Source organism: Gallus gallus, chromosome 1 (assembly GCF_016699485.2).
Source record: "Gallus gallus isolate bGalGal1 chromosome 1, bGalGal1.mat.broiler.GRCg7b, whole genome shotgun sequence".
Lineage (NCBI taxonomy): Eukaryota > Metazoa > Chordata > Aves > Galliformes > Phasianidae > Gallus > Gallus gallus.
The window spans coordinates 122,077,956-122,103,051 of record NC_052532.1 but is presented as its reverse complement, the minus strand read 5'-3'; the positions used below and the strand labels follow the sequence as shown (position 1 = coordinate 122,103,051).

Below are 25,096 nucleotides of genomic sequence, written 5' to 3'. Positions count from 1 at the left end.
GGAATCACTGTCCCTGGAGATGTTCAAAAACCGTGTGGGTGTGGCACTGAGGGACACGATCAGTGGGCACGGTGTGATGGGTTGGTGCTTGGTCTTAGTGATCTTAAAGACCTTTTCCAACCTTAACGATTCTATGACCCTGATTCTATAAGCAAGCTTTCATTTCAAGCACTCGACTAAAATTTCTAAGCCGACAGTAATCATAAGGCTTTCAGGTGCAAACAGTAATCAGCTTATAAAAACTGTTTATTTTACATATCCTCTAATTTCCTTGAGCTCCTCCCTAAGATTAAGGTAGTGCATACGTAAAAGCTGACAAGAGCTCTGAAAACCTTCCAGCTGCACATTCACTTGTAGCAGATGCATCTGAACACAGTACATTACAATTGCTAACTTTCTCATCTGTTTACCAATGCAAATCCTACTTAACCAGAGGTCTTTTGCATAAACAGGGATAGTTAAGCTTGTATTTGCTTTAATATATTCATGGCTTGTACCACAGTACAGTATCACCAACAGCTTAATACATCAACAATGAAATGAGATGGAGCCTAATCATCTCTAAGAGCCATTTCTGTTCACATGAAGGTGATCACAGGCACAGTGCAGAATGCTCCCTGCAGCTGTATTTTCCAAGGACGTAGACACTCACCAGGAATGCAGTGCAGGGTAAACCTGTAAACAGCTTGTTTCCAAGTGCCTCTTCCTGAAGGCCATGTCCTGGTCACATTGCTGACAGGTAATGTCTTCTAGAGGCCAAACTCCAACAAACCCACCCGTGTACATGAGGTCATGGGACTACCTACCTACAAGGTACCTATAAGATGCTCCTTAGCAGATCAGTGGTCTTTCTGTCAGAAGGGCAGAGCCAGGGGAGACCACCATCACTCTATGGGACAGACCTTACACCAGGAAAGTATAGCAGAGTAAGCTAGCCATACATTGCTTGAACACACAAACCACACCACTAGTACAAAAATGAACACTAATTTTGTTGTTGTTGTTGCTTGTTTACTATTCTGAAGACTCCTGACTGAAGTTGTAGTGGTTCTTTTTAAACCCTCTTTCCTAAACTGACATAAATTTTAGTATTTAACCCGGGAAGAAACGCATTTTACGGCCGTTTACTGATTTCTTTCCCGCTGTTGAACGGTGCCATCTGCTGGCTCTCCGGAGGAAGGCAGAATAGTGGGCGCTCAAAAAGCACGGTGCACTTCAGACATTGACAGGGACCTCTAGGCATCATTCTATCCACCTTACTGGGGAAAAAGTTGGGCTTACATTAGATATCCTGAAGCCCTACATATTCCGACTAAATATTGTCTCCAGCTGAGGAGATTCTACCGCAGAATCACAGAATGGCTTCGTTTGGAAAGGACCTCAAAGCCCACCCATGTGACAAATTTTCCCTGGTTTGCTGACTGGCCTGCAGTTTGCTATCTCTTTTAATAGATGGAGATAAAACTTGTCATTTTCCTGTTGTCTGAGACCTTCCTTTGACCTTCTGTAATTGATAGAGTGTCTTCGCAATGACATCAGCAAGCTCTCTTAGCACCCTCAAATACATCCCAGAAATCCCACAGACTGTTTAAAAACATGCCCCTCTGATTTGTACAGTCTCTACCTGACTTGGTATTACTCTTGGTAGTGCATTTTTTCATTCTGTTTTTGGCACATAACCAGTGCTGTTGGCTATGCAAATATACAAGTCTGTCATAAACACCATATTTAAAACATGCAGAGCAATGCAAATATATTTGGTGGTTTACTTAAATCTTCAGCTGCTGAAATCAAGCATGTATGTGAAGATAATTGCTTCTAATTGCAGATGTAACTATAGCATCTAAGCATGTGGTAGAAAAACTTAGAGTGATCCATCATTTGATACCTAACAGGTATTTCCTGATTTCTTGGCAATATGAAACTATTACCTATGTTATTTTATATCTGATACATATACCACAAATGTATATAATTTACATTTTTAGCTTTATTTGACTACATAAGTGATCACTGCTAACAAAATACTGCAAAACCTCAGCTACAGACACATTTTTGGGCTAACAAACCATCCACTTTAGATTTGTTAATTCAATATTTTCTTTCACGTCAAGGTCACCAATACCATAAAGGGACATTTGTATAATGTGAGTTTACTAGATTGCTTCCTTTAAGGGACATGATGCGACCGAGGGTTCTGTAAGCCAAGTCTTGCCCTCATCTGCAGCCTTATAACAACGATGATCTGAAATCTGTATAATATCCATGCATTTGGGCACAGGGCTTATGAGAATTTCAAACAAGAAAGTAGGCTGGCACCTTTTCCTGCAAGATGTGCTGTTTGCATGACGTTAACAACAATCAGAAACAGAATAGTTCAGTTTGAAAAGGACCGTTAGGGAGTGATTTAATTCAACCATCAACTCAAAACATAGGTAATGTATGACAATTGCATCATAATATGAACAAGAATATTATTTATCCCTCTATGGATATTATTAAGCAACGAAGATGTACACTTGGTGGTTAGCAATTGCTTAAGGGCCCTAAAAAGATGTATCCATGAATACTGAGGTAACTGGTTCACTTGCAAGACCACTTCTAAAAGTGCCTGAAGATGGGAGGAAAGCAAATGTCACTCTTGTCTTCAGTAAGGGCAGAACAGAAGACCCAGAGAATTACAGGTTAATCAGCCTCACCCCAAAACCTGGGAAAAGTGATGGGGTATCAAATTCTGAAAACCATTTCCAGGCGTACGAAGGACATGAAAATGATTGGGAGTAATCAGCATGGGTTCACCAAGAAGAAATAATGCTTGATCAACCTGGCCAGGTTGGATGGAGCCAGGCTCTTATCAGTGTTGCCCATTGCCAGAGCAACAGGCAATGGGTACAAACTGGAACACATGAGGTTCCCCCAAACATCATGAAGCACTGGCACAAGCTGTGCAGTCTCCTGCTTGGAGATCGCCGGAAGGCACCTGACATGGGCCTGGCACTCTGCTCTGCATGTCCCTGCTGGGACAGGGGTAGGAGCGGATGGACCCAGAGTGCCCTGACAGTGTCAACCATGATGTGATTCTGTGAATATATCATATCAAATGCAAGTCTGCTGGTACATTATAAACAAGCAACTAATGCTAAGAGTAAATGCAATGTGTATGTTCAAATTCAGTGAATATGTTACAGGACTTTAGGCTGTAGCTCATTTATATACTTTCATAAACATTGAATAGTTGTGACATGCTTCCCCCAAAGTAGTTTTGTTCATATATCCTGTATACATATGATTCTGAACTTCAGTCATTTTCAACTGTACAGCAAAAGGATTCAGCAATGGGACCAATAGGTTTGCTGTGTGTAATGAATTTAGGCTGCCACTTAACATACAAAAGAGTAATATAATAACACAAATATTTCACATCTCCTTTGATATGAGGAAAACATTCAAGATCACACAGATCACTTTCACTGAAAAGTGAAGAATACATGCAGGATAATTTAAACCATCCTTTTAAATTAATTTTTAGAACGAGAAGACAGGAAGGCTTGATACTTAGAACTAATTTTCATATGCATTTGAGTTATCTCCTTTACTGATTTTCATTACACCAGGACCAGGAAACAGTTCCATTCTTTAGCCTAAATATAACTTGCTAAAATAAGTGCCTAGAGGATGCATCATAAATATCTAAATTTACATAACACCGTGTCTTCATTGAATTCTTTTCTGTTTTTATGTTTGCATTCTTATTAAAAATAAATTGCTTGTCTCACTGCAATTTTCTTCACTGCTTATGTTAGAGTCACCTTAATCATAAATTGTCAACACCAGCGTAGTGTTTTTCAACTGGTTTAATTAACTATAATGTCTTTCAAGTGTAGTAGATTGGAAAAAAGGTCACTTTATAAAAACATTCAAATTTATGAACTTGATGAGTCACTAGAACTGATACAAATTATAAGAGGTGACTGTTTTTGCATGTCATACATATACACTGCAAGTTTGGGTTTATTAGTTATCACCCTCCACATCTACTTTATTTGGAAGAGGAAATTTGGTATTATTCAAATCCTTTGTTGTTTCAGAGCTCCAAATGAGCAGCTTACTCAGCTGAAGTAGCTAATATGAAGGAAAGGACTCCCTCTGAACCTGCAGAATGCCTGTAAAAGGTACAGTATTTCTGCAAAGTGAAATGGCATTTTTCCACTTTTTACAGAGTGAATCCCAGCTGCCCCATGGTGGGGCTGAGGAGTGGTTGTGTGGGAGTGCAGACACCAGCTTCCTTAGTGACTCGCAGCTCCATATAGCATGTGTTCCTGTTCACAGAATTACATGGACCTCATGGCTAAGGCTGTGTCCATCAGGTCCAGCCCCTGCCCCAGCAGGACACCCAGAGCAGAGTGCCAGGCCCACATCCAGGCAGCTCTTGGAGATCTCCAGGGAGGAGACTCCACAACCTCTGGGCAGCCTGGGCCAATGCTCATTCCTTTTCTGATACACAGAGAGGGACAGGAGCCAGAACCTGGGAAACATACAGAATTACTTTACTATTACATTTTTAAGTAAGTTGGTTTACTTCATCCAGGGAAAGGGATGCATTTCTACTTGGCTAGGAGTCAAAAAATCCGCTTTCCCATCAGCTGTGAGCCAGGAATCATACTTCCAGTGAGCTTGTTTCTCCAACCAACTTAGCCAGCTTCTCTGAACTTGTTCTGTCTCAACTGCTGTTCCTTTCTCTCTTAGTTATTCAGCTGCTCACTTTTCTCTGTTGAAGATAAAAGATACCAAGACGGGAAGAGCAGCAACAATGGCTGAGCCCACGTACTCTGAGCCTCGCATGCTGCGTTAAATTACCATTAGAAAATACTTTTCAATGACCACAACATCCTAATCACTTCTCATGAGAAGGAAACAGAAAAAAAAAACAAAAACATGCTAGAGCATGTTACTCTGACCTCCAGTATATCCTCATCCTTTTTGCTTCTTTATTGCTGAATCCAGTTCTGATAATTTCTCAAAACAGCCTTTATTCTGAGAAAAAGTGTGGTTTCTAAGACTTCAAAAATATACTGAGAGAGAATTTTTTTTACGGTTGTGACTACACTGTAGAAGGCAAAGTAAATGCAAGAGCACAGGTCTTACGGGGAGCAGCTGAGGGAACTGGGATTGTTCAGGCTGAAGAAGAAGAGGCTCAGGGGAGATCTTATTGCTCTCTACAACTCCTGAAGGGAGGTTGTGGTGAGGTAGGAGTCAGACTCTTCTCCCAGGTAACAACAATGGCCTCAAGTTGCACTAGGGAAGTTTCAGATTGGATTTAAGACAAAATTTCTTCTCAAAAAGAGCGGTGATGCATTGGCACAGGCTGCCTGGGGAGGTGGTGGAGTCACTGTCCCTGGAGGTGTTCAAGAACTGTGTGGTTGTGGCACTGAGGGACATGGTTAATGAGCATGGTGTGATGGGTTTGTGGTTGCACTAGATGATCTTTGTGGTCTTTTCCAGCTTTAATGATTCTATGATTCTATGCACAAGCACAACTCTTTTTAACACAAAGCAGCAAATTTCAAGCATGAAAATATAATCAGAGATCCACAAATCCTTCACACCTCTTCAAACCATACAGAACAAATGTCTGTGTCTAATCCCATACAGATTTTTCTTCCAGAGATATTAGATTTCACAGTTGAAGGAAATGAGCTCCATCCATCAAAGAGGGAGGACATTACACCTCACAGTTCTCTCAGCAGGAACACACTTGCACACAGCACAGACCACTCTGTAGTCTTTCTTCCCCAGAGCATTCCCCCTTTGGCATGACGGAGTGCTTGGTGCAAGCAAGATGTAGCTCAGCACAAGATTCTTCTCACAGAGGAGGGGCAGCCTGGGCAGGGAAAAGGCAGAGCAACATGTTTTATTCCTGCAGCAATAATCTTGTTTAAAAATACATTGAATGTTTTATTTGGCATAATTTCAGTTATTGTGATTTCTCTTCCACAAGTAGAAAGAGAAGGGCATTGTGCAGTGGATCCAAACAGGAAGTCATTTAGCTGTCAAGACTTTCTTTTAGAGTTTAAAACTGTTTCCTATCTCAGACTGTAATGAGAAGTCAGAATCTGGAAAAAATATATATATTTTAAGTACAGCCAAGGCACTCTGGTAAGGAAATGACTTGTAGATATTGCAATGTAAGCAGCTGTCTCTTCAAAAATTGAATACTCAATATTCCAGGTTAAAGAAACCAAAGAATGTAACAATTTCTGCAGGATTTTTCAGGTCTTATAAGTATTTTTCTTCATCTACACTTTTCACTTTTAATTGCATTCTTAGAACTACGTCATCAGCTTGCTACAGGTCTGCGCACAAGAAGATGGAAGTCATATTTATTTTGGTGGAAATGCCCTAGGCCATTGAGTTCCTAAATTTAACAGATTGTTACTTTCAGATGATAAGTCTAGAAAAAAATATTTTTTCTATATCAAGAAGACAAAACTGTTGCTATTATAAATATTTGTGTTTATTGAATCATTAACAAACATTTACTATTTAATAGTTTGTATTTTATGTATATTTAACATCACACTATATGAATACATGTATGTGTTTATAGTAATGTCTATACACACTGTATTATATATTACTGTATTTTATATATTATTATATATATTTAATGTTATTGTACTCTTAGTACTGTTTATTTTCAAATATGTATAGCAAGGTATGGTTTACAGAATACAACGTTCTACTGTTGCAGCAGAATTACGTGTTGTGATAAATCCTTTTGCCTCTACTCATTTCTTGGTGTGCAGTCATGGCACAGATCTTTCAAACCAGAGGTAGTTTTGTTGGCATTTCTACAAATAGCAATGGAAGTGTTTGGCTTTTTTTCTAAACCACACCAAGTTTCTTCATGTGGCTGTAGTCACTTCATACAGCTTTGTGTGACATTCTTGGGGCTTCCAGTGGTCACAGTGTTGTAACCAGAGTGAATTAGACTTCTCTCACATAAACAGTGTTATGAGTCCTGGGAGTTCAGGAAATTGTTCAGATTAATTCAAGCAGTAGCAGTTAAGAAATTTTATAAGGATCATACGTTGACAATTTCACAAAAAAAGATCTGTAAATAAAGCTTTTAAATAAATGATCTAAAATTCCATCTAACTCATCCATTTTTTTCTGGCCTGAAGTATCTTTGTGAGCTCCATGAACTTCAGTGGGTTGGAGCTCAAGATTAGATGATTCCCAGTGTAAGGAAACAAGGTGGCATGAAGTTAAAAAAGCAGTTCTTACTGTAGAAATGACAAGGTTTTTATGCCTTCTATCCAACCTAATATTTTCATTGCAGAGACTGCTTCCCTAAGCTACTCTGAACTAGCATGTAGCTTTTCACTACTTATACAGTCAGAGCAAATACCTCCCCTAAATGCAGCAAAAATTCCCAAGGTGAGGGTGGGTACTCTTCTACAGTGCCTTTTAATCTACCCCAACTTCATAACTCCTTCTGATGTCACGTCAGATTGACTTTATACTGATCCACCAGGAGCACTAATATGCATTGCCTATCCAAAAGGGAATTGGTAGTAGGAGTTTGTAGGCATTCTGTCCACACAGAGGGCAGCCAGAGGTGCGGAGCAGTGCCTCATAAAGCCCCAGTTTTTCTCTTCAGACTGTTCCTGGTAGATAACCGCTGATTTCTGGGCTCAGTTAGGTTTCAGTGGATAAATTGTGTGGGTGTGATGAGCGTCATGCAAATACTCTCTTTCTGCAGTGTTCTCTGTGGTGAACAAGGGCATAACGAAGCGCATAGCTCAATAGAACACTTTCCTTTGGAGTGCCAGAGCATACATGGCAAAGGACATTTAGCTTGGGTAAATCTTTACTTGGGTAAGAACCTGAAACCATACTAAGCTTGTAGAAATATTATAGATTTCATCCTTCCTAGTATTTGCTACTGTATGATTATCAAGGTTAAGAAAAATACATCCATGCATGTACTTACATGTGGCGCAAGATTTGTACTTACTGATCTTTTCTACCTGTCACCATTCCATAAATGTGCATTTGTTACAGTTGAAAGAAAGAAATGGGAAATTTCCAGTTCAGGGAACAAACTTTTGTCAGCACTAGGTCTGTTTTTCTAGTCTGTAAATAGAAGGGTTTTCTTTGTTGTTGTTGTTCTGTTTGCTGCTGTAATGACTTCTGTAATATGCTGCAGATGTAATACATTTGTGCATAAAGTAGACTGTGCTCTTTGCCAGAAAGCGTGCATGTCTTTAGAAGGAGAGATACTCAGACAATGAAGTAACAGAAGTGCCTTATTTAGAAATACAGTATATATTTATCTTCATTTTCCTATAATGTGATTGTTTCCCCTGAAGAATAAGTTAATCAACCTCATTTGTTTATGCAGCGTTAAACACATGCTTTGTAACCATGTATTACTATAGAATTTCAAAACACATATAGAAAACAATGACTTGATATATTCTTTATTACTGTTTGTACAGTTGGTGTTGTCATATTTATTAATAGTGATAATAAAAATTCCTATGATATTCTTTTAGGGAAGTAAAATGGAGAAAAAGATAATTCTAGAAGAACTTCTTTTAAAGAAGTCACAACAGAAGAGAAAGATGTCACCAGCTAATTACAAGAAAAGGCTGTTTGTTCTGACAAAAACAAGCCTTTCTTATTATGAGTACGGCAAAGAGGTAAAAACTCATTTTCTTAAGTAAACTATTCAAAGATATTCCAACCATCACCTCATTCTTCTGGTGTGAAACTTGATTAGAAGCGATGCATTAGAAAAGCAGGTGTACTCTGTTTTGAGTAAAACTGAAAAATTAGAGGGTAACAAATTCTATTTTCAGTTCACTTGGCTGCATGCTTAAGAGTGTCTCTACTCAGAACAACTCTTACAGCTATGTTTGCCATTGAGCATCTGTTTGCATCCTTTGCAAGACAACAAAACTTAAGCAAGTAATTAACAGTGGCATATGTTTACATATTGTCTTGAATTGGGATGTTTTCTTCATTTAGGCCTCCCTCTGAAGTGATATAAATAAGTGGCTTCAGAAATTACTTGTGTGAGGCGTAATTAGTTCCCAATCTTATCCCTCACTCGTATAAAGCAGATGGTTAAGCTATCGATTTCTAGATACTGACTGTGCATCACACGAGGGTAGATTTCACTCAGAAAATCTCCTATTGGGAATGCAAATACATTACCCTGACAACTTATTTCAAAGTTTTTGCTCCTGTACTACATTCAGGTCCCTCCGGTGAGTTATATTTCATTAGGATTCTGCATGGAAGCCCATTGAGAATATGCTCCTGCACCTTAGCAAAAATACAAATGCCACAGCTAGGCTTCTGGTTCGCAGTTAAGGTGTCTTCCACTTAATTCCTCTTTCTTCTTTCTCCCCTCATTCCCCTTCTGCAGCTGTACTCTTACAATTGCAGCAGATGTTTTCTCAAATATAGGGCCATGTCCTGTAATTTTTAATTGACTTTCAAAGGAATATGATTGATATATAAATGTGGTTAGGGCACCAAGAATGTTTTTTATTACTTTTAAAATTTAACAACCATGAAGCTATGGTTTATCCAGCTTGAGACACAAAACTGCATGGAACAGTAAATCTAGAATACTCCATGCTGAGTTAACATTAGGTTACAATCTGCTTTATTTTCTCTTAGAAAAGAGGAAGGAAGAAGGGGTCTATTGAGATCGAGAAAATCCGATGTGTCGAGACAGTGAATCTTGAGGAATCAACACCTCCTGCGAGACAATATCCTTTTCAGGTTAGTCATGAAATTTATTTTGTATTCATTTCATGTGAAATATTCAAATCATCCTAGGATTACACTGATCACTCCTGTCCCAGTTGCCAATACATGCTATGGCCGAGTTCCATACATATTTCCAAAAAAGTAGAAAATCTGTCCTTATTACTGAAGTTGTGACCTTGTTAAAATGTTTTTACTTGGCTGGGATAAAATTTGGGTCTAGAATTTTTTCTCTTATGTTCAAATTTCTGTCATATTTGCTTTAATATATAGATCAATACATTTACATGATTATGACATTTTTAAGGCATAATTAGGGACTTAAAAAATCTCATTTTGATTCTCACTGTCTCCACTCCCTTCTTTTTGCCCAATGCCAAGTGCAGGATTTGACCCAAGACTGCCTGATTACTATTCTTAGGCCTCAGTCAGTAAATCCAAAGCTATGCTTTGTGCATGTACCAGAAGATGTAGCTGCACAAAGCACTGTTCAGGAATTAAATAAGGAAACCATAACTTCAGATTTGCTGCTTTTTATCTCTTTCCCCAGCACGTTCTCCCCAGAGCCTCCATCAGTATCAATTCTGTGAGCACAAGCAGGCCATAGTTCTCCTTGGAGTGCCACCTGGAGCAGCACAGCCACCAGCAGCAGGCTGCTTGATAGTGTGTTAATCTATGACCCTGCAAAAATTGCCATGGCCAAGGGCATCCTCTTGAGAAATGCTTAGTTTTTCACTTCCTACTTGTTCCTAAATGTCATTCCTTTCTTCCTTTCCCTTCTCCCTCACCACTTTTGTGGCAGTGAATGGTGCGCTTGTTTTAAATTACTGTGTTTATCTGAAGAATTCACAACTCAGATAAGAAGAATACAAACTATAGTCACAGGATGGGGGGCTCCATTCTGGGATACTGTATCTCTGAAAAGGGGGTTAGGATCCTGATAGCTGATTCTCATCAGTTCCAGTGTGGTGCTGTGGCCAAAGGAGCTAATGGCATCTTTGGACATCGACAGAGGCACACATTGAATAAAACCAGGAAGGCTATACTGCCTTTGCTTTGACACTACTGTGATCTGCAGGAGAATACTGAGTCTAGATCTGGTGACTCTGATTCAAGAAAGATGTTGGAAACTGAAGGGAGGTCAGAGGAGAGGCTTCAGAGTGTCTAATGGATTGGATAACATGCCTTAAAGAGAAAAGCTCATAGAGCTCCATCATTTAACTAAATAAAGAGACAGAAAATGGATTGACCAGTCTGGTATGCTTACAAGAGGGAGTACAAATTTAATAACAAGTGCTCTTCAGTGTACAAACAAAGCAATAAAGTGATACTTGAAATTCATTGCAGATGACTGAAAAGCAATGTGCACAAGGGAAAAGAAGCCCTGGACTTAACACATACACACACAGCCTATACTAAGCATCACCCAAACAGCAAAGCAGATGTTAGTAATTATTAGGTAGGCATCAAATGAGGCTAGCAGAAAGTATGCTGAACACAAGAAAAATAGGCTGATTGTTCATACTGTATAGCTAAGCTATTGGAATACTTACTGTGGGAAGTTGTAGATACTGGTTACTTGCTTTCAAAGGCAGCTGAACTAATTTGCAGAAGAAAAACATTTATCCAAGGCAACAGAGTATGAATGCATCACCTTTGGATCAGAATTCCCTGATCCAAAACTACCCCAAGCTTTTGCTCTGTCTCAGTATTTGCTTCTGAGTACTTGGAGACAGGCACTGGCCTGTGTAACAACAGCCAGAAGCTGGAAGAGGAGTCTGGAAAAATTGAAGTGGAAAAAATGAGTTTCTTTGTGAATTGTAAGGTCTTTTGTATATAGAAGACAGGTCTATCTATAAATATTCTATGCTGCCCCTTTTTTCTTCAGTGGTTCTTTTGGATATGATCCACAGTGGTTAAGGAAGTACACACAAAGCTTATGTGATGACAGTACTATATATGACTTCCAAAAAACATTACTAAGTTGTAGAAGTTTAATATCAGTGAATCATCAAAGCCTAATTTTGGTTCCCAAGTTTTGGCATGAAGATTTTGGGTCACACACTCTCACCATGCTGGCAACCTCTTCCAGATCGTGTACAAAGGTGGCCTGCTCTATGTCTATGCACCTGATGAAGAGAGACGGAACAAGTGGCTTGCAGCTTTGCATAGAGGTAACACTAGCCCTTTGTGTGTCAGGATATCCAGATAACCAAATAACTTCAGGGGAGATAGGAAAATACTCTGCTCTATCATTTTATGCAACTCATTCTCACCTTTTTTAAGTCTTATTCATACTTGAAATCCGGGCGGTTGAAATGCATTGGAATTTTCAAGAATGAGTTACAAATTTTAAAAGATGAAAGCTTATTTTGGTATTATTCTTGAACATTTTAAAATTCCCTAATTTTCGTAATATGTTCCAACCAGTGAATGTTAATAGAGAGTTTTGGTATACTGAAGCGAAATCTTTTAAAATAAAATTTGTGAAGAATAAGATTGTGTGAGTGATACATTTGTACAGATCATAAGGCAAATAATAGCAAAAACACTTCAGCTGCCTACAAGCCTTTTACACTACACATATTAGTATTAGCCTACTATTAGTGTCTGAAAGTACTGGTCACCAAAGGTGTACTGATCCTTTCTGTCCTCTATTGCACGTTTAAGAATTTAGGGTTAAAAATGGGTCACCTCAGGAGATTTGGAACCCTGTCCAGAAGCAATCAGTTTTTAAAGTCTCAGTCTAGTCATCCTACATTTCTTTTAGCTTTCTTCTGAAGCCAAAAATGCTGTTATGACTCACAGAACTAATATATCACTAGCACAGTAATTGCACTGGGGCTAGTTCTGTAGAGTAAAGCAATGTTTGGATTATATATTAAATGTTTTTTTGATTGTATTTCCCTTTGGTATGCTTAAATGTTAGATATATTTTAGCAGATAAACAGGTTGAATTTGCCATTTCAGGTACTGGGTATCTGATACTGAGTATCACGGAGTATTGTTTTCTTACAGTAGTTAGTTCTAGGAAAATATTCCGTATATTTTGAAATAGAAAAAATGTTTTATTATTTCTATTATTGATTGTGAAATCTTTGTAAGATACGTGATTTGGAATCATAGCTGTTAGATCCTACTTTGTCTGTTGATTGTTTCATAGGACTGCACTGTGTCTTTCTTGACACCCAGATGTCAAAAAAAGAGGTAGCTGGTGAGTGTGGAATTCAGACTTGTGCATATATGAAGAAATATGGTATAGAGGACAAAACAATATGGAGAATGAAATGTGAGGATGTGTGTCTAGAGATAGGAGTCAATAAGCACTAAGAGGTCCCACAGTTGAGTGCAGCAAGTTCTATTAAACAAAAAGATTTCAGTGTTTCAGCTTTTCGTGTTTTCTTAGTTGTTTTCTTTTTCTTTATACTTTCCAGAAATTAAAGAAAATACCAATTTACTAAGCAAATATCACAGAAGATTCTTCACCAATGGGAGGTTTCTCTGTTGCAATCAGACTTGTAAAGCAGCTCCTGGATGTACGACTTGGGAGAAATGTAATGTCTTCTTCTGTTTCTATTTACCTAATTTCAGTAATGCTTTTCACAATATGCCAAATCCAAATGGGAGAACTAATACAGACCCTGCTAAAGAGTCTGTCCCCTTCTTTCTGAAAGAGGGCTACAAAAAAGGAGAGGTCAGACTCTTCAGCACAGGAAGAGTTTGCTCAGAGAGGTGTTAGATGCCCCATCCCTGGAGACATTCAAGTTGAGGCTGGACAGGGCTCTGAGCACCCTTATCAAGCTGTAGGTGTTCCTGTTCATTGCAGGGGAATTGGACCAGTTGGCCTTCCAATTCAAATAATTCTGTGACTCTATGAATACTTAAATGATATCTGTTGTGTTTGATAAAGAAGATGGTGACATTTTTACTCACAAAATAATCAAAATGGAAATATTTTCTTCTTTATGCGTAAGATCTCTAGTTAAATTGTAGCATTATGCTCAAAGACTCCTCAGTTGATAAGGTTCCCACAACCAGACAGGTGGAAACAATGTGATCTAACTTGCAGTATTGTGATTGTTGAGCTTTTCTATATTTTATCTATGAAGACTGAGAGAAGAAAATCTATAAAATAGTACCCTCCCAGATTTCATATTGTCAAAAGGGAATTCCCTCATGCTTCTATACATGCTTAATGAGAAATCCAACTCATGTTAAGTAAACAGAATGGTGAATTATGAATATTTAGGTTTCAGCTGTTTAAAGCTGGATTATTTGGAATGTAGAGCACTCAGATTTACTAATTTCAATCATGATCAAAACTTGGTCTTGAGCATTTAATGTCACAATCAAAAATGTAAGTACCCAAATTAAAAGACAAATTAAAAACTGTAGGTGTGCATAGTTTGGAATCTGAATTGTGTCTGTGACACTCCCAGCAAGACAGAAGCATTTGCTTTTGAAAATTGGAATTAAAGACATAGTCTTATCTGCTCTTATACAGTTTATGGAACATTGGCTAATGTAAAGAGTTGTCAGCTATTTTGTAACAGTAATTTGAATAGCTTCATATAGCTTCCAAACCATTTGTTACATGAGCCAACAGGGCCATGAAACCCACAGTCAGTTGTAAGGACAAGGAAATACCTCACTGTCAGCCATGGATGACTTATCCAAGAGAAGAATTACAAGGAGTATTTTGGTACATTGAACGCTTCATTTCTGCCAGAGATAATAATGCGTGCAAGATATTATGCTGTGTCTACTTTGTATTTGTTCCTAAATGAGCTGCTGAGGTTGTTAGTGGAGACATGCAGAGCAGAAGGAGAGATTGCCTGTGTAGGGGAAACTCCAGAGAGCCTGAGTCTTCTGGCTGCTGGGTTATGGAAAGCAGTACTCTTAATCACTGCTTCATAGACTACAAGTGCCTATTTCAGACACTTGGCATAGATTAGAACAATGGTTTATGGACTTTTAAAAGATACTGAGATGAATTAAGAGGAAGTTGGAAAATACAGAATTAAAGCAGTTCTATATCACAGGGAAAAGAAATGTCACTGTTGTTGCTGCCACTATATAGTTCTGCAAGTGAGAAAGCATCAAGAGATAAATTCTTGCTGAAATTCACAGTATGTTTTTTAATCCCTGTCTTTCAGATGTGACTCTATGTTGCACAACCTTGTCTGTGAAACCACTGCCTCCAGTCCCTCAAACACTGGTAGGTCTAACTTCTGAGTATCAACCTGTAGAGAAAGATCGATATACTGACGATATAAAGTGCTATAAGATGGGAGAATTGCAGGCTGTCCCTGGAAATTGGTCTCAATCTCTAATATATTGTCATCATAGAATCAGAGTGGCCTGGGTTGAAAAGGACCTCAAAGTTCATCTAGTTTCAACCCCCCTGCCATGGGCAGGGTTGCCAACCACTAGATCAGGCTGCCTAGAGCCACATCCAGTGTGGCCTTGAATGCCTCTAGGGATAGAGCATCCACAACCTCCTTGGGCAACCTGTTCCAGTGTGTCATCACCCTCTGAGTGAAAAACGTCCTCCTAATATCTAACCTAAACTTCCCCCATCTCAGTTTAAAACCATTCCCCCTTGTCTTATCACTATCAACCCATGCAAGCCATTGTTGATCAAAGTACTGCAATCTGGTGCCCAGCAGCATGTCATGAGGAGGGACATAACTCCCTCTTCAGTGTACTGAAGATGGCAAATTGAGGAAGTCTCAGCCAGTTCCCTTAACAAGTTGGTAGTAATAAACACTACAGCCTTTACAGTGACATCTTTTAGTGAATGCCATCAAAATTAGTTCGCTAGAGCATAGGAAGTCCCCATTCTTACAGATACCCTAAACTCCACTCTACCACACTTCCCAGTGTCAATGGTGCTTCTAGTACTTGGAAAAAACATAGTAACTGAAGTTGTAGAAAAATATATTGAGGTTTTGTGGGCATGATGGTGATGGGTCAATGGTTGGACTCCAACCTTAATGATTCTATGATTCTATGACTTAATTTAAGTGAGAAATGATGGATAAACTGTACTTATCTCTGGCAATTTCCAAGTTACACTGCTCCAACAGGCTGGGTCAGGAGTACAGGTGCCTCTTTAGGAACATCTGTTTAGCTTAACAGAAACATACTTCAAGTTAATGAATTGAGAAGTGCTTCTGAGATATATATGTACTCCTACCTATGTCTTGACTTTATACCAAACAGAAACCCAGAATCGTGTGTCTTGCTGTCTGTGCATCTGTGAAAACTAAGCAAACAGACTCAAAGGACAAACAAGACACCAGTATGCCAAAAAAAACCCAACCAAACAACCAAACACTGCATGCAGCAGTTTACCAAGGTGCTTGATGAAAAAGGGAAAAGCTGGAAGGAACAGGGATAAAGCAGAGACTGGAAGATCTGTTTCTATGTTTATTTCCTCTTCTATGAGTGGTGTTCTGAAAATAATGCCTCCTGTTTTATTATGTTGACTCATGATGTCAGAGGCAGTTGGTGGTGGTATGGCAGTAGAGGTTGAAGCTTCTTGCCAATGTACTTTGAGAGATGGCAGCAGAGAGGCAGTCTGACAAAATGGCACAGAAGTATCACTATCAAATACTGTTATTGTGTTCTTTGTATCTGCTGTAGTTTCCATGACAATAAATAAGAGGTATTACTTTCAGAGTAATCTATGTTTCTCCTCTTATACAAGAAATATGTTTCTGTCCTTAGGCTATACTACTATCTTTTACCTTAATTTCACAGCCCAGCCAAGTTTCTAAGTTTTGTGAGGTGTAGGTAAAAATGGCAAGGAAATAGAAAAGAACAATTTTGTTTGATCTTCATCTCTTTAAAAAGGGCTAGCAGAATGGTCTGCATATTCTCAGATCACTAGTCCAACCTCCTCCAAAAGTAAACTAGATCGGATTTAAAATAATGAGATTTTTTTTTTTTTTAAATTGTGCCTCCTGCCTTCTTTTCATTTGTCTTCTAGTTTGTGGTTTGTATCTTTAAGATGCACTCTGGGCCCATTTCCTTGGTTCTCTTTGTTGATAAGAAGGAAACTGTAAAAAAGAAGAAGAAAAGCTTGAATTCTTATGTATACAATTGACATAACAACTAGGGCTTTAAAAACTACATAGAGTATCAAGAAACAAGACAAAACCATGAGCTATAAAATGGAGCTCCAAAAATAATAATAAAGCCTTGAAAACAGGCTGTGATCAAAGAAGCTTTTGGTATTTTTTTTGTTAATAATATTTGAAAGCAATGGCACTGTGAACATGCAGCAGCATAACTTGTTTTGAATTCTGCGGTCTGCTTTGCCTGGCTTCTGTCAAGAGATGCTTTGTCTATCTGGAGAGATCATCAGTCATGCAAATGTTCTGCTGAACATGCTGGCTTCTGCTAGGCTTTTATGACTTATTTTCATTATCTGCTTGATTTAAAAGGTGTTATTTTAGAAGGAAAGTTTAAAATGCAGGAATGTGGCCATCTTAAGGTCAATACTTTTAAAAGAGTTTCAGTAAATGCAGATATAATAAGTACCGCATCTGGTTAGAACAACTTGACTTCATTTCCCCAAGCTGTATCATACAGATCAGATTTAGAAGGCTAATACTGAGTTTTCATGGTGAGGAGCAGTCAGCAGTCTATATTTAGCTCCAGAGCTACCTCTATAAGCTTTCAGCACATTCTACTTTGTCATTTCATCTACTCAGACCAGTCATCAAAGGTACAACTGAACTGCCAATCTTCCTTCCATCTACCTCCCATTTCATATCCCTCACCTCTCCAGTCCCTGTAGGTCTTGTTTCTTTTCTCCTTCTTCAATTGACCAGAGGCACTAGTTCTTCTCTTTACAGCTTACACCTTTCATGTCTCTGTCCCTTTCATCAGTTGAACATTACACTGTTGCCACAGAAGAGCTGGTTCCTAAAGGGTGATGCTATTACAGAGAATACAAGTGACAACCATGCCTTCAGAGGGACCAGTAGGCATTTCCTCTGTGCTTTGATAAGCAGGATCTTCCTGTCTTAGAAACACTTTCATCTCTGTTGGTGTCTGACAGGCACTGTCTTTGCAATGTCAAATACTTTCTCTAGGTCAGGTAGAAGTCCACTGAGTGCACACACATATCTCCTTATGCTAATTTTTTGGACAGGTTTTTTGGAAGGGTAAATGAAGCAGCACATACCTCCAGTTGTATTGTGGGAACATGGTTTTGCAGATAGTAGGCATACTGCATTTTCCCATCACACCTAAATCTCAGCTTGTCACCTAAAGCTCTCTCTAGATGGTGGTGATAAAGTCATCAATGTAGAAATCACAATAATATCACTGCTAGCAAAGAGGAAGTAACAAGGTGTATTCAATTACTATTAGGAAAGTATAGGCTTTAAGGGCTTTCAACCAGTGCTGGATATGGAAAGCATTATCTAAGGACACAAACCAAAACATTAATCTGCACCAGGTTGCACAAAAGTACATCCAGAAATATTGCAAAAGACAAGTACAAATCTAGCAGTAAAACCAGAAGAGATGCAAATCTGATGTGCTCATCTTTGGCTGGATCTTTCCCCTGTTGAGTTGGACAAAATAAAACTCCTTTATTTGATCATAATTATTTCTGTCATTTACTTTGACCAGCACTTTGCACTTTCTTCTGTTTCACAAAAAGATTAAAGCTCCCTCAAAGCATAACACCCTGATCATTCCATAAGCAAAACAGGGAATTAAGAAAGAACAGTTTAATCTCAAAAATTGCCGAAGCCAGATCTCAGAGGTACAGATCAGCCCATAAATACATTTACTAAATATTTACTTGCTCTAATATTACTAGATGCTTTTATGAAAATGCATTATAATTTTCTCCATCTTTCTGATACCTGCAGGCCACTCTATTTCTGTCATTATCCACAAAACAAACAGACAGCCTAAGGCGTGGATCATGCTTAACAAAGGCCTTCAAGCTAAAAGCTCCCTTCCACTGAAGTCAGACATGGCCAACTGGAACTAGTCTTCCTGTGCTGAAGCAGTAATGCTTGATGAATAACAGGTCTAAGTCTAGGCAAATGAGGATTCTGTTCTTTACAGACGAGCATCGCCATGGGAACTCAGTAAGATCAGATTGAGACTCTGTGTTTACTGGAAAAGATCCTGTGTATCTTCTGGCTCCATGGAGTCAATCAATTGGCTTCTTGGTTTCTCGTTGCTTAAATTTAGTAAAGAAATATCAATAAAGATGAAACAAGCAAGCACACAATGTCGTGGTTGCTAGGATTTGACTTCAAGGAATCACAGCCTGCTTCAAACACTTGGCATTCTTACCTGGTATTGCATTACAGTGCTTTTCAATATAAAATGTTTGCATAAGATAAATTGTTGGCACTTAGAGCCTCTTATCTCAAGTCTTTGATATCCCCCATCTTTTGCTGTCAGTAAGAGTAAATGAAAGCAGCACACTGAAAGACTGAGTTTTGCTGTCAGTTTTTCACATGTAGTTTTCCCTGCTCTTACAGAATTGGAATGCCTCAATTTTCTCTCTTGATTTTCTGACATTTCTCCAATTTCTAAAAGCATTTCAATTCCTAAATCTAAGTTGCCTTTTTGCCTATGGTTAGATTCATGTAATCTAACTTCAGGCTTCTCATCCAAGTTATTTGTGTAGACCTCCTAAACAAATGGTGGTGATAGGTAGAAACTTCTGTAGGAAGACACATTTCACCTGAAGATGTGGGTCAAAGATGAATCCTATTGTTATATACCTATACTTGTTTAAATCTGCATAGAGAAACTTTGTCACCAAGAAGTGAGGTTCCTAATATCTAATAAGCTTAGCAAAGAAACATCCAAGCTAGTCAATAAGAGATGATAAGGAAAGGGGACAGTTTAGAATCGTGTAGTTTTTTCTTTCAGGGATTAGTAGAAACGACCGATGAGTGTCTCTTGTGCTTTATGGTAATTATTACTATTGATCAACAGTCATTAATATATGTATACGTAAGTTACAATACTGTGATGCTGTGTTGGAGTTTTCTGATACAATAGGATGTCACTGCACTTAGTTATAGTAATATTGTTTGCTCACATGGTGTCTAATGCACATGAATTGCAACTGCTCAGTAAACTCTATCAGCTTCAGATGATGTTAGGCTTTTGGTATGAGTGCAGTCTAATATGTCATGTTGTTAATGAGAGCTTTCTATGACAGCTGTGTCAGCCTGCACTCTATGTAATGCTTCAGATGTCATTATGATGGAAATTGGCTCTGTTTTGACCCGTCTCACAAATATGGACAACAATTTCTGGAATGTCCTTTTACATGAATGAGAAAAAAAAGTTCTTGCCTGTGCCCATCTTCTTAGCTTTGACTAATTTGGTTAACACTGTTATCCGTTTTGAAGATACTTGTGATTGTGTACATTGCTTATCTTTTCTTACTGTATTCTGTGCTGTATCTCTTTATCATTTTATTTCTTCTGTCTTCAAAAGCTGAGACGTAGAAGCCTGCCTCAGGTTGTATCATCAAACAAGGGAATTCTAAATATGGCTGTGGCCCAATGCAACTATGAACCCTCAGGAAATTCAGCTATCCGTGTTGTCAAAAGCAATAAATACCATGTATTGCAAGAGGAAGATTTTGCCTGGTGGAAAGTAAGAGATTTGGAAGGGTAAGTATGCACTGGACTATACTTCTTTTCCATGATCATGATCTTCTACGTGTCTCACCCTCTTAGATAGCATTGCCGGCAGTCCTGGTACCTTACAAGATCTGTAGAGCTAGCGTTAGCTTGGAACTATGTTAGTAGCTTTTAAACCTTTTTAAAGAAGCCTCGTTGTGTTCTGTACAACTCCATTTTCATTGTCATCCTTGGCTGCCGTACTGGGTGAGATTTACTACAGTCACTGCCTGTGTGCAGTCGCTGCCTGTGGTATCCAGTGGCTTTAATTCTGATGTGTGCCTGAAGAAGGGCTTGTGCACTCTGAAGCTGGCCATTTATTTCCAACTATTTAGTTTCAGTGAATAAGAAGATAACTCTCTCCTCACAGACTTTGCCTCTCACGTATACACAAATCATCTTTAGACCAACACCGCCGCTATTGCAATAACAGTGACAGCACAGGAGACCAGTGAGAACTGTTGAAACAATTCCATCCAGCACGGAACAGAAGCATTAAATTATTCCCTTTGAGGTTCACAACTGGAAGAATCCCCTTTGACTGCTTAAAATACAACATTTTTCATTAACATCCATCTGTGGCAGAAAAGAAAATCGCTTCCCAAGTCATTAAATAAGAAACAGCTTTCAGAGTATGCTGAAGACAAAGACAACACAACAAACAGGAGCTGCCTGGAAGAGATACGACTTCTTGTCTGTCTCATGATGGACACTCTTTGAGTTTGATTTCATGTACACGACAGAAATGTAGAAGGGAAGAATTTTTAAGCAAGGGGATATCCAAACTGGTTTGGAACAGAGCGGAATTAGTTGATCCATTCATAACTCATTGATTAAGTTTACATCTGCAAGTAAGCAAACAAATAAATCAACCTTAAGTTAAAGTGTCTGTATTTTAAAGCTGACAGGATTGGCATGCTGTTTGGATTAAGAAAGCAGCATACCACCCCAGCAATTCAAAGACAATAATAAATCAGTAAGCTGAGATTCACTGCTAAATGTCATCACTGGAAAGTTGATGGCTATGCAAAAACGTATGATATAGGCAGCTCTGTTAATGAAGCCTGAGCAGAAGGCTCTGAGATGAATGAAGGAGAAAAAAGAAATCAAGAGAATGGGGGGCATTTATAGTTTTTTCTCTGGCTTGTGAAACTGAGGCTTTTGCAGCCCTGATTCTGCAAGGACAAACTCCATGTAGAGCATAGCAAAATCTTAAAGTTCTGCTTGGAAACTTCAAAGATCTTGGAGTTTTGAATGTAGTAGGAACAAACAGCTGGCAGCTACTTGTTTCAGATTTTCTGCATTCTTGGATTTCTTCTCTCTCTACTGAGATCTGTGGTGAAGAAACCCTTCCTTTCTGTCTCCATTCATATGCCAATATACACCTTACTCCCCATGTTTATCTTTCTGGTGGGCACAGCGTACAGCCCACTCCCTTAACCACTGTAGATGACTGTGGGTCCTCATAACTTAGTCCAACATGCCATGCTGCCAGCTGCTTCATATGCTAGCTCAGCTGCCCATACTCACTTAGCTTAGCTTCTCAAATGCATTTGGCACTGCGTGGGAAAGAGTGCTGAGCCTACCTGCTGACTGTCTGTGTCTGACCTTGGATACTCTGCTGGCATCTGGTAGTCACTGGCATGCCTCATCACAGCAATGAAGATGGCATGTAGTGATATCGTTTAACAGCTGCTCCAATCTCCCAGATGATGATGCCAATCACTGAGAAATAAGCCATTTCAGTGACTAGTGAAAAGTATAATTCATTGAAATATAGTCTTCTAAAAAAAATTACCTCTGCATTTTCTCCATGTCACATAAAAAAAGCAGAAATGTTTTAACCATGAGCATTTCTGTTAGTGACATTCTAACAAGTGTTTGTCTGATTAATCCCTTTTCCTACCTTAAGTGACCAATTTTAAGATGCAATCATATAGGATTGCTGAACTGTGAACTGTTTATTTTGCAGGAATGAGGGTTTTGTACCAAGCACTTGAGAAAGTTATTCCTGAATGATGATGAGCCAAGGTGAATCAGTATGCAGCCATCCGCTGCTTAAATGTTCTCCTTGCCACTCTAGAAAAGATTGGGCAAATTTTTTGGAATATTTTTCTTCTTAAATAACCTTCTGGGTACTAAGCATATAATTTACTGCAAGGTGTAGAATCAAATGCAATTTGTCTTCTTGACTCATACATTAATGTAAAAAACATCAGTTTTTCCCCCATCACCTGTTTTCATTTAGATCAATAGGGTTTTGTCACTGTCTTCAGTATGCTGGGATTTCAGTCTTTGTACTCTTATTTCAGTTTTAAAATGTCAGCCTTGCTAGTATGCTCATGCATTTGTATGTATGTGAGCATTCCAGTACAAAGTAACGTGAGTCCAACTCTATTATAAATCAGTCTTGAATTTTCTTTTTGGCAAGATGCTATGACATTGTAAGCATTAAGTGTACGTCAAAGTATTTTAAGAAAACCTTACAGAAGCTTCACAGATTTTCTTATAGTAAACTATACTAGATAGGATCCAGAGGTTTACTTTAAAAACAACAACAAAACAAAACAAAACGAACAACAAGAAAAAAAACCCAACCAACCAAAAAAAAAAAAAAAAAAAGCCATTATTATTTTAATATTCTACAAAAGGCAGCATAAAGTGCAATCACTGTTATTTTTGCACAATAAATTGTTTTAGAATTCTTTCCATTGTCTGTCATGCTAAAAATATTTATTTGGGAAGTTTAGGGTTGTACAGTTTTGGAAATCTTCCATGTAAATTTTGAAGTGGTAGATACAATCTCTTCGTAAATTCAGAAAAGACATGTAGTTTCATTGCTTGTTATAGCATGCACAGAGCATATTTCTCTTTCCAACATATTGTACAGTGGCAGGGAAATGTTGTGTAAGTGTTTAGCAGGTCAGAAAAAAAATCAAGAGATGTAAATATATCTCAGTTTTTTTAATATCCACCTTGGAACATGGCACAATAGAAACAATTACTCAAAAATACATGCAGTGTGGCATTTAACCTGAGGAAAACAATTTTCATGACCAGTTTTTCATCAGTTCAGTGTATTGTTTTGTCTTCGCAGGGAAAACTCAAGTGTCGATGGGCACACATCAGCAGAAGAACAGACCATGGCTCAGCATGAGTGAGTATGTAGGGTATATCTTCATGAGAACTAAGAGATTCTTTAGGTAGAAGTTGTATTTTCACTCTACATGTACAGAGAACAGACAGAACAATGGCATTCCATATACTTATGTTATATTCATAGTAACAATTAGATATATAAAATCATAGAATCATTAAAGGTCACCTAGTCCAACTCCCCTGCAATGAAAAGGGACACCTACAGCCAGATCAGGGTGCTCATAGCCATGTCCATCCTGACCTCGAATATCTCCAAGGACAGGGCATCCACCACCTCTCTGGGTCATCAGCTTTGAGGTCATCAGTAGCATCGCTGGTCAAAGGCTTCCAACAGTATGAATGAATTTAGTTTTGGACAGGAAAAAGACAAGTGTTTGGACAAACCAGACTCCTACACTAATAAAAAGATCCTTCTGAAATGGACTTTTGTTAAAAAGGCTTTACGTGAACTCCCCAAAATGATCTGACATAGCATGTTTGTCTTGTTTCCTCCATGGGGGGGGCTTCTCACTTTGCTTAGATATTGTGAAAAACAGAAGATTTCTATCTCTGCTACAGCTCCTGATAGATCTTTAGGACTGCAGGATCTTCCTGGAAGGATTTACTGTAAAAAGCCAGAGTCATAGTATGGGCCCAGATATCTCAAGGTATAGAAATCCATTGGAAGCAGATGGAACTAATGGTTTCTCTCTTATCACGGTCTAAAATTACACATGCAGGACAAGTCCCAACTCTAGCTTTTAAAAGCATTTTTGAAAATATTTACAATATATGGCATTTTTCATGAGTGTGCTGTGCCTTACTCCGAAATCAGCCTGCAGTGATGAGCCTAATACTTCTCTTACAGTTGGTATGTTGCTGGTATCTCCCGTGCCCAATCTGAACAGCTGCTCCATCAGAAGGTACTACATATCCGTTATTGCTTGTATACGAACAGCCAAGGAAAAGTTTCTGTCTTTGCTGTACTGAGTAGCTAGAGGATGCTGATGCTCTTCAAATAGCTGTTGCATAACACATTGCTAGAAACTCTTGTACTCCATTAGTATTGTTAAACAGATCTCCAAAAATATCTGGATTCACTGTTGCTCTTGCACAGATGAGCAGATTATACACTTCAAAAATGAACTCTGAAAAACAGAGTATCTAACCTAGTGTGGTAAGCTGTTAACAGAAGTAAAAGTGGGTAGCAAAAGTTAGGACTGGAATACCACAAAAAATAAATACATATTCTAAATATATTAATATGCAGTGAAAATCTTTCTAGCCATTGTACCATTCAAAAATACTTTGGCAAGAAAAAATGACATTGGTCTAATGAATTATGTGAAGCTACTGAGTATAGCAGAGAAAGGACTTATTCACACGGAATGCATGGAGCAGTGTCTGATCACATACTGCCTCTGGAAGTGATAGGAGGGAGGAGAAGCTTTAGCTACTCTCTGTTTACCCTGCAGTAAATCTGTGCCTGC

General features: G+C 38.5%; 1 protein-coding gene across 4 annotated transcripts in view; it reads left to right on the top strand.

Annotated features, from left to right (window-relative positions):
* The first annotated feature begins 7,784 nt into the window (after window positions 1-7,784).
* BMX (BMX non-receptor tyrosine kinase) overlaps window positions 7,785-25,096 on the top strand; it is a 32,465-nt gene continuing 15,153 nt past the window's right edge. For 3 of the 4 annotated variants that reach the window (XM_040703373.2, XM_040703366.2, XM_040703376.2), the window contains exons 1-9: window positions 7,785-7,881; window positions 8,562-8,708; window positions 9,697-9,801; window positions 11,879-11,960; window positions 13,221-13,340; window positions 14,943-15,004; window positions 20,281-20,459; window positions 23,566-23,625; window positions 24,475-24,529. In XM_040703373.2, the coding sequence (XP_040559307.1) occupies window positions 8,571-8,708; window positions 9,697-9,801; window positions 11,879-11,960; window positions 13,221-13,340; window positions 14,943-15,004; window positions 20,281-20,459; window positions 23,566-23,625; window positions 24,475-24,529 (801 nt within the window). In that variant the 5' untranslated portion in view covers window positions 7,785-7,881; window positions 8,562-8,570. The remainder of the gene's footprint in view (window positions 7,882-8,561; window positions 8,709-9,696; window positions 9,802-11,878; window positions 11,961-13,220; window positions 13,341-14,942; window positions 15,005-20,280; window positions 20,460-23,565; window positions 23,626-24,474; window positions 24,530-25,096) is intronic. The other variant, XM_040703367.2, reaches the window with a different exon arrangement.